We start from the raw sequence: 15,385 nt of genomic DNA on the forward strand, positions 1-15,385 counted from the left end.
ACATTGATGCATAATATGTTAGTGCCACCACATTTGGAAATGTAGTTCAGTTTTTGGCATCATTTCATACAAAGGGTGACCTGGAGTTCGAAATGGTGCAAAGAAAGGCCACTGATAAATGGCAAAGAGGATCTTAGTAATGTGGAAAGATTAAAAGATTTACATATATTTAGTCTTGAGAAGAGATTAAAATTTAAAGAGACCCATACAAAAAGTGTGATAAAAAGCTGTTTCATGTAAAACCTCGGCAAAAGACAAGGGGGCACACTATCCGCCTGGAGAATACAAGGTCCAATCTCTATAGAAGCAATTAAAATCACCACTCACAGCACTGAGAGCAATTGCTGTAAGCACTCCCCGGCATTGACTGATAGCCTGCTTTGCAGTGCATCAGTGGAGAGCCAGCTGTCAGTCAGTGCCGGGGCGTGGTTACAGCCCTAGCTTTGTGCTGTGAGTGATGACATTAATTGCTTTCGGCATGCTTGTGTAAGAAGGTGGACAAATGGAAAATTTCCACATTAATGCATAATAGGGTGTCTGTAAATGAGCGCCATCAACTACTGACCAAAAATTGTAGGACAAGAGAAAGTGGAAAGAATTGCATCATACTGTATGTATAATGAAGTGCATGTTTCCTGAGGGGAACCAGGTCAGGTAATAGCTGTGTCATAGTTAGTAATTATAAAACACCCATGACGGCAGTGACAGGTGGAATCAGCACCTGAACCTGTAGCACAACGGATGTTTGGTGTAGCGAGGTTGGCTTAAAGCCTCCATGACGAGTGGAGAACCAAGTGACCAGACCAGAATCAAGAGAAGAACTGAATGACCAGATCAGAACCAGAACCTAGAGAAGAACCGAGTGACCTGAGCGGAACCAGAATGAGGGAAGAACCAAGTTACCAGACTCAGTGAAGAAGCAAGGGACCGAGACTGGAGCTAAATGAACGGAGCTAGAGCTGAATGAGCGGGACCAGGGTCACAAGAAGTAAGCAGACCATGTTTGAGGGACATTCATGAGATCCGCGATGTAAAGTGCAGAAGTACGGTACACAGGAGATCAGGGACGTGCTTTACATGACATAGGCGGCCAGTGCAACGTGTGTTAGAAGTGACTCACCAAGTAGGGACTTGCAGCCTAACGGTGTAACAGCATAGACTCCTGTTAGGGCCTGGATGGCATGTGTCATTACCACCAGAGTGACAGTGTAATGACAATAACGGGTTCAAGGCTGACTGTGACGCACCGTAGGACAGAGTAATAGAATAAAACTAACAAAGTTGCACTCTGTAATCTTATAGCATGCAAGCATGAAATATATGAAATTGGAATTGCATTACTGCTCTACAAAATAGGAAAAAACTAAGACACTTAGTGCATAAATTGGCCAATTCATGTATTCCCAGCCGCCACGACAAGGTGATCTAGTTTTGCTGGCAACCTAGCCTAATGTGAACCCTGTCTAGAGCTGATACATTTATTTTGGTAAGTAGAATCCTGCTGTGATTAAAACCACCATAGGCTGATTTGTGGCGTACCTGGTCAGAGAGCCTATGGATACAAATATCAAAGACTGACAGTCACTTCCAAACAGTGAACATGTGTGAAATGGTGCATACTAAGAGTATCCATCTCCATATGTAACTAACAATTAAAATTGCACTCTATAACATTATAACATCCAAACATGAATAGTAGAATATAGATGCTTGTAGCCGTTGTGAATGTTTAGTGCCTTATATGATAGTTTTGCAGCTGTAGTTTTGAAAAAAATCACGGTTTTATCAGCAGGTGATTATCTCTAGAAGAATAGTAAAGTTTCTGCCATGTTGTCCACATTCATGAGCTCTGTATAACCCTGCCCCACCACTAATTGACAGTTTTTTTGCTTATGCACAGTGTGCACTGAAATCTGTCAATCAGAGGTGTTGCTGACAGATTCCCTTTAATCTGTGGAACACCTCACCTCAGGACCTGGTCATAGTGGTATCCATTGATGGTTTAAAAAAATGGCTTAGATGCTTTATTATACGAAAAAATAAAAGAAAACAAAAACTTGAAAACTTTTGTAAATGTATTAAATTCTTGTTGTGCATGTTGATCTAGTCAATCTACACTGGGCATCATTTGGGAATAACATGCTTTTTAGGGCAGATTGGATTATGCATTATGGATGTACTTTTACCAAATTCACTTATCCTTTTCCCTTGGTCGGACTTGATGGACATATGTCTTTTCTCAACTATGTAGCTGTATAAACATGTTATGTTTTCTGTGACTGCCAATGATATAATAAGAAATTTCCTTGACTGCAGATCATTTTTCACTCAACTCTTATTTGAATATAATTCCTTTATTTTTGCTGAAAAGCAAAGTATCAGAGTGAAAATATCAGGAGACCATCATCTCATAGCTATAGGATAAAGTTAAGAGATTCCATTATTGGATGGGAGGAACCTATACAAGTGATTTAGGCAGATGTTTGTGGGAGTGAGCTCTCTGTGTCAGTCACTTGTGGATTATTAACTATTCCAATAGGTGAGGAATCTAGTTGATAAATTCAAAATATACTGTTATATATTTGACTTATGACATCTTGTTTTGGACCAGATGTAAACTAATACTGATTTGGACTTTTTAGTATGAAATGCAGTATAATTATGCTGTAAAAATACCTGTTTTAATATAATGAAGTGAGTAAAGATGTAAGACACCTCGCTTTCCACATTATTTCAATAAAATAATTGTAAATATATAATGCTTATAATGCTGTATTATGTGACTGACTACAGTAGAAGTACCCCTATTGGCGGCTTTGATGAGTTTCTTCTTGGCTACTAGCCCCAGACTTGCCTTCTTGGTTGCTTGCTGAAATACCCATACAGACATTAGAAAATACTGCCAAACTGTGCCTATAAAATATTGACCTATAGTTACTGGCGGGTAAGCTCTGTGGGTCTATATCCAGTGTTATTAAAATGGGCTTCACAACTCTTGATCAGTGAAGTTCAGTTAGGTGGTTGTTGGATGTATTTATTCCTCCTCTTCTAAATGATAAAAATTGGACTCAAGGTATCAACCTAGCACTCATCTCATCCCTGCCTAGTGTCAGGCATTGCCATATTGCTACCTAATTAATATAATTAAAAAAGGCCTAAACAATTATTCTAAGGGCACAGTCAGTCGGCTGTATAAATTTGGCCGAGATCGGAGCGCAGTGCAAGGACTGGCTGGCGGCTCTCCCTACCCGAGAGTGACAGCTTCATGGATTTCTATGCAGCTGCCACACTTGGATCGGGAGAGAGCCGCCGGCCAGTCTATGCACACCATTTCGATCTTAGTCCGATTCATACAGCCGCCTGACCTCACTATAAAGCTAGGTTCAGATTGCGTTAATGCAGCCCGTTCAACGCATAGCATTGACGGGCTGCGTTAACGGTATAGCATAATGCAGTCGTGTTATGCTATACCGCTAGAGCTGATGATTCATCAGCGCTAGCAGTGATGGAGACTCAGATGCTGCAGCCCACGTCCCAGGCTCCGTCAGTGAATGACAGCACAGCGCGAACACGTGCCACTTTACGGCAAGCGTCGCGATGCGCCACATAATGGGGGTCAATGGCAGCGTTAACAGACTGCTTTACACCGCATTATACCGCGGTGTAACACAGTCCGTCTAACGGACTGCTAAATGCAATGTGACCCCAGCCTAAGAGAGAAAGTAAGGCTTTTTCTTTTACTGTCACACTCACTGTTCAATAACATTGTTTGTATTAGTGTGTACACAGGGGGAAGGCAGAAAGGACTCTTATCTCCCCAAGGTGTTCGATAAGGATTGTAGTCTGCAAATAACCCCAGGTCTTTCATTTTCTATTTGTGATATAACTCCAGGTCTTTAATTTTCTATTTGTGATATGTGACCACTTTGACTGCTTACAAGGTAAACGATAATTGAAAAAAAAACTTTCTACAATTATAATAAAGTGTATATTTATTGGCAATCAATTAAAAACATATTGCAATGCAGCGACAGAAGATCTCTTCTTCCAACACATTTTCAACATAGTTCTTAATTGTATCATAAATTGCATCTACATGGGTATTTAAAAGCAACAAGAACAATCATAACAGCAAAAGCAAAATAATTTATTAGAAACCTGCCAATTTTTGCAGTAAAAAAAAAATATTGTTCTACGTTACATACTATGTAGTACAAAGAGCATGGTTACTTATATTATTCTACAGAACAGTGTTATTGTGATTTTATCATATATATATACCATATACATATATATATATCGCTCAAAAAAATAAAGGGAACACTATAACATAGGATGTGGTATTTCAGTGTTCCCTTTATTTTTTTGAGCAGTATATATTGTAAGGAGGCTAAGGGTCACGTAATCAATGGGAGATATATGTCACATAGATGACTGCTCCCTGTGATATAATCTGGAGTATATTGCTTTAGTGCACGTAAGCACTAAGATGTTGTTTAGTGCACCTGGGTCTAGGTTGCGAGTAGCTATGAGAGATGGGCGGGTCTGGCTACCCATATACTTCACATGTGGGTGTGGTTACAGCCTACATAATGGAGGCTGTTGTTTGGCACATAGTCTGTGTGTTGGGAGGGAAAAGGCCTCCTGTGTGTGGCTCTAGACCGAGCCTACATGCTGGACATTACTCCAGCCTGTGTGCCAACAGGCCTGGTGGAGCAGAGCCTTGCTAACGTCATTTTATATTGTTTTGCCTGCTCTAAAGGCTGTTTACCTTTTGTTGGTGCTTCTGGGTTTCTGAGGCAAATAAACCCACACAGACTTTTAAAAGAAACGCACCTCCTGTTTGCCTCCTGCTGCACCTGAGTACAATCCCTTACAACATATACAATATATACAGTATATATATATATATATATATGTTATGATTGAGTCACCGTAGGAGGCAAAAATAGAAATGCTAGCTAAGTCCAGAAAACCAGAGAAGTTGGCAGCTATCGGATTGCAGACCCCTGAACCTATCAACACAACTAGCAGTAGCCGTGGGGGGCTCCTACGATGCCCTAGGCCCCTCGATCACAGCCGGAGGACTACATAGCCTAAAGACAGAAAGGGAAATCTAAAATGCCCCAGAGCAGACCCCAAAGCAAAAGGCAGCCCCCCACATATAATGACGGTGAAGCAAGAAGAAAGAACACAACACCGACAGAAAGATAGACTGAGCAAAGATGGGGCCCAAGCTAGCTTAGATAGGAAAGGACAGGAAGGCTGCTGTCTGCAATCCGTGAAAAACCCTATGAAAATAAGAGCCAACAAACTGACAGTAAAAAAGGCCCTGAAGACGCTAGGCTTCAAAAAAGGCTAAGTCAGTACTCAGGAATATTCTGAAGACAGAGCAACAGGCAAAAGGAGATTCAGCTCACCCCAGCAGGGAATGGCAGAATCCAGAAAAGCAAGGAAAACAAAACACTAATGCAAAAAGGCAAAGCAGAAATCTTAGCTTTAGATGAGCAGGAATCAGACTGGTTTCCTAGAAGTCCACAGAAAAATCACCCGCAGGCCAGAAGGGCGTCGGCAGCCTTATATCCAGTCATTAACTCCACTCAGCCAGTCATCATCATCAGCCCCAGGTGTTTGACAATCAGGCTCACTACCTTTCTTCACCAGAAGAGGGAGTTCCTCGGGCCTCAGTGGTGAAGGGGAAAATGAACTCACAACAGTACCTCCCCCTTGAGGAGGGGTCACCGAACCCTCAACCACACCACCAGGGCGATCAGGGTGAGCCTGATGAAAGGCACGCACCAATCTTTTGGCATGAATATCAGAGGCAGAGACCCAGGAATTATCCTCCTGACCATAACCCTTCCACTTAACCAAATACTGGAGTCTCCGTCTAGCCAGACGGGAATCCAGTACTTTCTCTACCTCATATTCCATGTTACCTTCAACCAATACAGGGTCTGGAGGTGCAACCCCCGGAACAACAGGTTCCACAAACCTCTTCAACAAAGATTTATGGAACACATTATGGATTTTAAATGTGACAGGAAGAGCCAACCGAAAAGAGACCGGATTAATAATCTCCAAAATCTTGTAAGGTCCAATAAATCTAGGCTTAAACTTAGGAGAAGCCACCTTCATAGCAATATTTTTTGATGATAACCACACCATATCACCAACCTTAAACTGGGGACCAATGGTCCTATGTCGGTTGGAAAACCGCTGGGCCTTTTCCTGGGAGAGAGATAACTTATCCACCACTTGGTCCCAGATCTGGTGCATTCTCTCCACCACAGTGTCAACACCTGGGCAGGCAGAGGGCTCCACCTGCCCTGAAGAAAATCGAGGATGAAACCCAAAGTTACAAAAAAAGGTGACATCAAAGTGGCAGAACTAGCTCTATTATTTAAAGCAAATTCGGCCAAGGGCAAAAATGAAACCCAATCATCCTGATCAGCAGAAATAAAACATCTCAAATAAGACTCCAAGGTCTGGTTTGTTCTCTCTGTCTGCCCATTGGTCTGAGGGTGAAAAGCAGAGGAGAAGGACAACTGAATTCCCAGCTTGGAACAGAAAGTTCTCCAAAATCTAGACACAAACTGGACTCCTCTGTCAGATAGAATGTTCTCAGGAATCCCGTGCAAGCGAACCACCTGTTGTAAAAACAGGGGCACCAATTCAGAGGAAGACGGCAACTTAGGGAGTGGTACAAGATGAACCATCTTAGAGAACCTATCACAAATCACCCAAATAACAGTCACCCTTTGAGAGACAGGCATATCAGAGATGAAATCCATTGAAATATGGGTCCATGGCCTCTTGGGGACAGGCAAAGGCATCAACAACCCACTAGAGCGAGAACACGATTTAGACCGGGAGCACGTCCCACAGGACTGCACAAAATTCCTGACATCACGAGACAAGGAGGGCCACCAAAAAGACCGACTCACCAGATCTCTAGTACCAAAAATACCTGGATGACCAGCCAAAGCAGAGCAATGAACTTCAGACATCACTCTCTTCTTCCACTGGTCAGGAACATACAACTTTCCACTGGGACAACGCTCAGGTTTGTCCTCCTGGAACTCTTCCAGAGCACGTCTCAAATCGGGCGAGATGGCAGAAAGAACTACCCCTTCGCCTAAGATGGTAGCAGGCTTGGTCACCACAGGAGAATCAGCAAAGAAGCTCCTAGAGAGGGTGTCAGCCTTGACATTCTTAGTTCCAGGAAGAAAAGAAACCACAAAATCAAAACGTGTAAAAAACAAGGCCCACCTAGCCTGTCTAGGGTTCAAGCGCTTAGCCGACTCTAGGTAAATCAAATTCTTGTGGTCAGTGAGGACCACGACTTGATGCTTAGCTCCCTCCAACCAATGTCTCCACTCCTCAAATGCCCATGTCATGGCTAACAGTTCCCGATTCCCCACATCATAGTTACGCTCAGATGGAGAGAACTTTCGGGAGAAGAAAGCACAGGGATTCATTTTAGATGTTACAGGATCCTTTTGGGACAAAACAGCTCCTGCACCAATCTCAGAAGCATCCACCTCTACCTGGAACAGAAGTGAGACATCAGGTTGCCGCAAAACCGGGGCGGAGGTGAATCTTCGCTTCAGCTCCTGAAAGGAAGAAACAGCCTCCGGAGACCAATTTAACACATCAGCACCCTTCTTAGTCAAATCAGTCAATGGCTTGGCAATACTAGAAAATTTTGCTATAAATTTCCGATAAAAATTAGCAAAACCCAAAAACTTCTGGAGGTCCTTCAAAGAAGTGGGCTGAACCCAATCGTAAATGGCTTGTACCTTGGCCGGGTCCATTTCAATAGTTGACGGGGACAAAATAAATCCCAAAAAAGAAATCCTCTGTACTCCAAAAAGGCATTTAGATCCTTTGACATACAGGGAATTCTCCCTCAAGATCCGGAACACAATCCGAATATGTTCCACATGAGAATCCCAATCCTTGGAGAAGATCAAAATATCATCCAGATAGATAATCAAAAATTTATCGACAAAATCTCGGAAAATATCGTTCATGAAGCACTGGAAGACAGAAGGGGCATTAGTGAGCCCAAAAGGCATCACCAGGTACTCAAAATGTCCCTCCGGAGTATTAAACGCCGTCTTCCATTCATCCCCATGCTTAATGCGAATAAGATTATACGCCCCCCTGAGGTCAAGCTTGGTAAACCAGCAAGCACCTTTAATTCTGGAGAATAGATCAGAAATCAGGGGTAACGGATACTGATATTTAACAGTAATTTTGTTGAGAGCACGATAATCAATACAAGGTCTTAATGATCCATCCTTTTTGGCTACAAAAAAAAAACCGGCACCTAAGGGTGACGAGGATGGTCTAATATGACCCTTCTCTAACGCCTCCTTAATATAGGATCGCATAGCCTCGTGCTCGGGTACAGATAAATTGAAGAGCCGACCCTTGGGAAATTTACACCCCGGGCTCAGTTCAATTGCACAGTCATAACTCCTATGAGGAGGCAGAGATGCAGACTCATTCTCATTAAATACATCATAAAAGTCCGCCAAATAATCAGGAACATCATGCGACTGAGGAGAGGTGGAAAACACCGGAGCCTCACTAAAGGCACACCGACAACCCCAACTCACCACAGACACAGATTTCCAATCCAAAACTGGATTATGAATTTGTAACCAGGGAAACCCCAGAACAATAGTATCATGCAGATTATGTAACACCAAAAACCTGCAATTTTCTTGATGGTCTGGGGCGACCCGCATTACCACCTGGGTCCAAAACTGAGGTTTATTTTTAGCCAAAGGAGTAGCATCAATCCCCCTCAAAGGGATAGGCGTCTGCAGAGGTGTCATCGGAAATCCACAACGTTTAGCAAAATCCAAGTCCATTAGGTTTAGAGCTGCTCCCGAATCCACAAAAGCCTTGGCGGAAAATGTGGACAGGGAGCAGATCAGAGTAATAGCCAGAAGAAACTTAGGTTGAACACCACCTACAGAAAACGTGTGTGCAAAGCGTTTCTCGCATTTAGGACAGACAGAAATAATATGTGAGGCATCTCCACAGAAAAAACACAACTTATTACGCCTTCTGAACTCCTGACGCTGCTCTCTGGAAAAAACTCTATCACATTGCATAGGTTCAGACATCTGTTCAACAGGTGGCAACACCTCTCGTGCAGCTCTGTGTTTGCGCAAACGCCGATCAACCTGAATGGCTAAAGACATAGAATCGTCAAGACCAGAGGGAACAGGAAATCCCATCATAGTATCTTTTATGGCTTCTGACAACCCCTTCCGAAAGAGAGCAGCCAAGGCATTATCATTCCAGGTAGTAAGTACTGCCCACTTTTGGAATTTTTGACAGTACAATTCTGCAGAATCATGACCCTGGTTCAATTCCAGCAGGGTCTTTTCAGCCTGATCAATGGCATTAGGTTCGTCATACAACAACCCCAAGGCCTGAAAAAATGCGTTCACATTAGTCAGAATAGGATCATCTGGTTTCAAAGAAAACGCCCAATTCTGGGGATCGCCACACAGCAAAGAGATGACAATTTTAACCTGCTGCGCAGAGCTCCCTGACGAGATAGGCTTCAAGGCAAAAAATAATTTACAATTATTTTTGAAATTCAAAAATTTAGACCGATCCCCAAAAAATACATCAGGTGTAGGAATCTTTGGTTCAGCAGCATGTGAATGAGCAAGGTAGGCGGAAATTCCCCGCACTTCCGCAGCGAGCTGCTCCACACGATCAGACAATTGCTTTATCTCCATTGAGAGAAAAAAAAATTCCCCCTACGGCCTGAGAGATATAGAGGAAAAAATATACACACTTTTTTTTTTTTTTTTGTACAATTCTTTCCTGCAATTGAGTACCCTAGGATCTGCGGTATGGCGGGTGATTCTGTTATGATTGAGTCACCGTAGGAGGCAAAAATAGAAATGCTAGCTAAGTCCAGAAAACCTGAGAAGTTGGCAGCTATCGGATTGCAGACCCCTGAACCTATCAACACAACTAGCAGTAGTCGTGGGGGGCTCCTTCGATGCCCTAGGCCCCTCGATCACAGCCGGAGGACTACATAGCCTAAAGACAGAAAGGGAAATCTAAACTGCCCCAGAGCAGACCCCAAAGCAAAAGGCAGCCCCCCACATATAATGACGGTGAAGCAAGAAGAAAGAACACAACACCGACAGAAAGATAGACTGAGCAAAGATGGGGCCCAAGCTAGCTTAGATAGGAAAGGACAGGAAGGCTGCTGTCTGCAATCCGTGAAAAACCCTATGAAAATAAGAGCCAACAAACTGACAGTAAAAAAGGCCCTGAAGACGCTAGGCTTCAAAAAAGGCTAAGTCAGTACTCAGGAATATTCTGAAGACAGAGCAACAGGCAAAAGGAGATTCAGCTCACCCCAGCAGGGAATGGCAGAATCCAGAAAAGCAAGGAAAACAAAACACTAATGCAAAAAGGCAAAGCAGAAATCTTAGCTTTAGATGAGCAGGAATCAGACTGGTTTCCTAGAAGTCCACAGAAAAATCACCCGCAGGCCAGAAGGGCGTCGGCAGCCTTATATCCAGTCATTAACTCCACTCAGCCAGTCATCATCATCAGCCCCAGGTGTTTGACAATCAGGCTCACTACCTTTCTTCACCAGAAGAGGGAGTTCCTCGGGCCTCAGTGGTGAAGGGGAAAATGAACTCACAACAGTACCTCCCCCTTGAGGAGGGGTCACCGAACCCTCAACCACACCACCAGGGCGATCAGGGTGAGCCTGATGAAAGGCACGCACCAATCTTTTGGCATGAATATCAGAGGCAGAGACCCAGGAATTATCCTCCTGACCATAACCCTTCCACTTAACCAAATACTGGAGTCTCCGTCTAGCCAGACGGGAATCCAGTACTTTCTCTACCTCATATTCCATGTTACCTTCAACCAATACAGGGTCTGGAGGTGCAACCCCCGGAACAACAGGTTCCACAAACCTCTTCAACAAAGATTTATGGAACACATTATGGATTTTAAATGTGACAGGAAGAGCCAACCGAAAAGAGACCGGATTAATAATCTCCAAAATCTTGTAAGGTCCAATAAATCTAGGCTTAAACTTAGGAGAAGCCACCTTCATAGCAATATTTTTTGATGATAACCACACCATATCACCAACCTTAAACTGGGGACCAATGGTCCTATGTCGGTTGGAAAACCGCTGGGCCTTTTCCTGGGAGAGAGATAACTTATCCACCACTTGGTCCCAGATCTGGTGCATTCTCTCCACCACAGTGTCAACACCTGGGCAGGCAGAGGGCTCCACCTGCCCTGAAGAAAATCGAGGATGAAACCCAAAGTTACAAAAAAAGGTGACATCAAAGTGGCAGAACTAGCTCTATTATTTAAAGCAAATTCGGCCAAGGGCAAAAATGAAACCCAATCATCCTGATCAGCAGAAATAAAACATCTCAAATAAGACTCCAAGGTCTGGTTTGTTCTCTCTGTCTGCCCATTGGTCTGAGGGTGAAAAGCAGAGGAGAAGGACAACTGAATTCCCAGCTTGGAACAGAAAGTTCTCCAAAATCTAGACACAAACTGGACTCCTCTGTCAGATACAATGTTCTCAGGAATCCCGTGCAAGCGAACCACCTGTTGTAAAAACAGGGGCACCAATTCAGAGGAAGACGGCAACTTAGGGAGTGGTACAAGATGAACCATCTTAGAGAACCTATCACAAATCACCCAAATAACAGTCACCCTTTGAGAGACAGGCATATCAGAGATGAAATCCATTGAAATATGGGTCCATGGCCTCTTGGGGACAGGCAAAGGCATCAACAACCCACTAGAGCGAGAACACGATTTAGACCGGGAGCACGTCCCACAGGACTGCACAAAATTCCTGACATCACGAGACAAGGAGGGCCACCAAAAAGACCGACTCACCAGATCTCTAGTACCAAAAATACCTGGATGACCAGCCAAAGCAGAGCAATGAACTTCAGACATCACTCTCTTCTTCCACTGGTCAGGAACATACAACTTTCCACTGGGACAACGCTCAGGTTTGTCCTCCTGGAACTCTTCCAGAGCACGTCTCAAATCGGGCGAGATGGCAGAAAGAACTACCCCTTCGCCTAAGATGGTAGCAGGCTTGGTCACCACAGGAGAATCAGCAAAGAAGCTCCTAGAGAGGGTGTCAGCCTTGACATTCTTAGTTCCAGGAAGAAAAGAAACCACAAAATCAAAACGTGTAAAAAACAAGGCCCACCTAGCCTGTCTAGGGTTCAAGCGCTTAGCCGACTCTAGGTAAATCAAATTCTTGTGGTCAGTGAGGACCACGACTTGATGCTTAGCTCCCTCCAACCAATGTCTCCACTCCTCAAATGCCCATGTCATGGCTAACAGTTCCCGATTCCCCACATCATAGTTACGCTCAGATGGAGAGAACTTTCGGGAGAAGAAAGCACAGGGATTCATTTTAGATGTTACAGGATCCTTTTGGGACAAAACAGCTCCTGCACCAATCTCAGAAGCATCCACCTCTACCTGGAACAGAAGTGAGACATCAGGTTGCCGCAAAACCGGGGCGGAGGTGAATCTTCGCTTCAGCTCCTGAAAGGAAGAAACAGCCTCCGGAGACCAATTTAACACATCAGCACCCTTCTTAGTCAAATCAGTCAATGGCTTGGCAATACTAGAAAATTTTGCTATAAATTTCCGATAAAAATTAGCAAAACCCAAAAACTTCTGGAGGTCCTTCAAAGAAGTGGGCTGAACCCAATCGTAAATGGCTTGTACCTTGGCCGGGTCCATTTCAATAGTTGACGGGGACAAAATAAATCCCAAAAAAGAAATCCTCTGTACTCCAAAAAGGCATTTAGATCCTTTGACATACAGGGAATTCTCCCTCAAGATCCGGAACACAATCCGAATATGTTCCACATGAGAATCCCAATCCTTGGAGAAGATCAAAATATCATCCAGATAGATAATCAAAAATTTATCGACAAAATCTCGGAAAATATCGTTCATGAAGCACTGGAAGACAGAAGGGGCATTAGTGAGCCCAAAAGGCATCACCAGGTACTCAAAATGTCCCTCCGGAGTATTAAACGCCGTCTTCCATTCATCCCCATGCTTAATGCGAATAAGATTATACGCCCCCCTGAGGTCAAGCTTGGTAAACCAGCAAGCACCTTTAATTCTGGAGAATAGATCAGAAATCAGGGGTAACGGATACTGATATTTAACAGTAATTTTGTTGAGAGCACGATAATCAATACAAGGTCTTAATGATCCATCCTTTTTGGCTACAAAAAAAAAACCGGCACCTAAGGGTGACGAGGATGGTCTAATATGACCCTTCTCTAACGCCTCCTTAATATAGGATCGCATAGCCTCGTGCTCGGGTACAGATAAATTGAAGAGCCGACCCTTGGGAAATTTACACCCCGGGCTCAGTTCAATTGCACAGTCATAACTCCTATGAGGAGGCAGAGATGCAGACTCATTCTCATTAAATACATCATAAAAGTCCGCCAAATAATCAGGAACATCATGCGACTGAGGAGAGGTGGAAAACACCGGAGCCTCACTAAAGGCACACCGACAACCCCAACTCACCACAGACACAGATTTCCAATCCAAAACTGGATTATGAATTTGTAACCAGGGAAACCCCAGAACAATAGTATCATGCAGATTATGTAACACCAAAAACCTGCAATTTTCTTGATGGTCTGGGGCGACCCGCATTACCACCTGGGTCCAAAACTGAGGTTTATTTTTAGCCAAAGGAGTAGCATCAATCCCCCTCAAAGGGATAGGCGTCTGCAGAGGTGTCATCGGAAATCCACAACGTTTAGCAAAATCCAAGTCCATTAGGTTTAGAGCTGCTCCCGAATCCACAAAAGCCTTGGCGGAAAATGTGGACAGGGAGCAGATCAGAGTAATAGCCAGAAGAAACTTAGGTTGAACACCACCTACAGAAAACGTGTGTGCAAAGCGTTTCTCGCATTTAGGACAGACAGAAATAATATGTGAGGCATCTCCACAGAAAAAACACAACTTATTACGCCTTCTGAACTCCTGACGCTGCTCTCTGGAAAAAACTCTATCACATTGCATAGGTTCAGACATCTGTTCAACAGGTGGCAACACCTCTCGTGCAGCTCTGCGTTTGCGCAAACGCCGATCAACCTGAATGGCTAAAGACATAGAATCGTCAAGACCAGAGGGAACAGGAAATCCCATCATAGTATCTTTTACGGCTTCTGACAACCCCTTCCGAAAGAGAGCAGCCAAGGCATTATCATTCCAGGTAGTAAGTACTGCCCACTTTTGGAATTTTTGACAGTACAATTCTGCAGAATCATGACCCTGGTTCAATTCCAGCAGGGTCTTTTCAGCCTGATCAATGGCATTAGGTTCGTCATACAACAACCCCAAGGCCTGAAAAAATGCGTTCACATTAGTCAGAATAGGATCATCTGGTTTCAAAGAAAACGCCCAATCCTGGGGATCGCCACACAGCAAAGAGATGACAATTTTAACCTGCTGCGCAGAGCTCCCTGACGAGATAGGCTTCAAGGCAAAAAATAATTTACAATTATTTTTGAAATTCAAAAATTTAGACCGATCCCCAAAAAATACATCAGGTGTAGGAATCTTTGGTTCAGCAGCATGTGAATGAGCAAGGTAGGCGGAAATTCCCCGCACTTCCGCAGCGAGCTGCTCCACACGATCAGACAATTGCTTTATCTCCATTGAGAGAAAAAAAAATTCCCCCTACGGCCTGAGAGATATAGAGGAAAAAATATACACACTTTTTTTTTTTTTTTTGTACAATTCTTTCCTGCAATTGAGTACCCTAGGATCTGCGGTATGGCGGGTGATTCTGTTATGATTGAGTCACCGTAGGAGGCAAAAATAGAAATGCTAGCTAAGTCCAGAAAACCTGAGAAGTTGGCAGCTATCGGATTGCAGACCCCTGAACCTATCAACACAACTAGCAGTAGTCGTGGGGGGCTCCTTCGATGCCCTAGGCCCCTCGATCACAGCCGGAGGACTACATAGCCTAAAGACAGAAAGGGAAATCTAAACTGCCCCAGAGCAGACCCCAAAGCAAAAGGCAGCCCCCCACATATAATGACGGTGAAGCAAGAAGAAAGAACACAACACCGACAGAAAGATAGACTGAGCAAAGATGGGGCCCAAGCTAGCTTAGATAGGAAAGGACAGGAAGGCTGCTGTCTGCAATCCGTGAAAAACCCTATGAAAATAAGAGCCAACAAACTGACAGTAAAAAAGGCCCTGAAGACGCTAGGCTTCAAAAAAGGCTAAGTCAGTACTCAGGAATATTCTGAAGACAGAGCAACAGGCAAAAGGAGATTCAGCT

The 15,385-nt window shown here is 43.8% G+C and overlaps 1 protein-coding gene across 1 annotated transcript in view; it reads right to left on the reverse strand.

Annotated features, from left to right (window-relative positions):
• Positions 1-679: 679 nt before the first annotated feature.
• Positions 680-15,385, reverse strand: part of LOC141055736 (uncharacterized) — a 112,599-nt gene continuing 97,893 nt past the window's right edge. Inside the window, exons 6-8 of the mRNA XM_073552425.1 lie at positions 11,728-13,227; positions 6,744-8,243; positions 680-847 (exon numbers count right to left, since the gene is read on the reverse strand). Coding sequence (XP_073408526.1) covers positions 680-847; positions 6,744-8,243; positions 11,728-13,227 — 3,168 coding nt within the window. The remainder of the gene's footprint in view (positions 848-6,743; positions 8,244-11,727; positions 13,228-15,385) is intronic.

The sequence above is a fragment of the Dendrobates tinctorius genome, unplaced genomic scaffold (genome assembly GCF_039654945.1).
Source record: "Dendrobates tinctorius isolate UK_male_01 unplaced genomic scaffold, ASM3965494v1 ptg000191l, whole genome shotgun sequence".
Taxonomy (NCBI): Eukaryota; Metazoa; Chordata; class Amphibia; order Anura; family Dendrobatidae; genus Dendrobates; species Dendrobates tinctorius.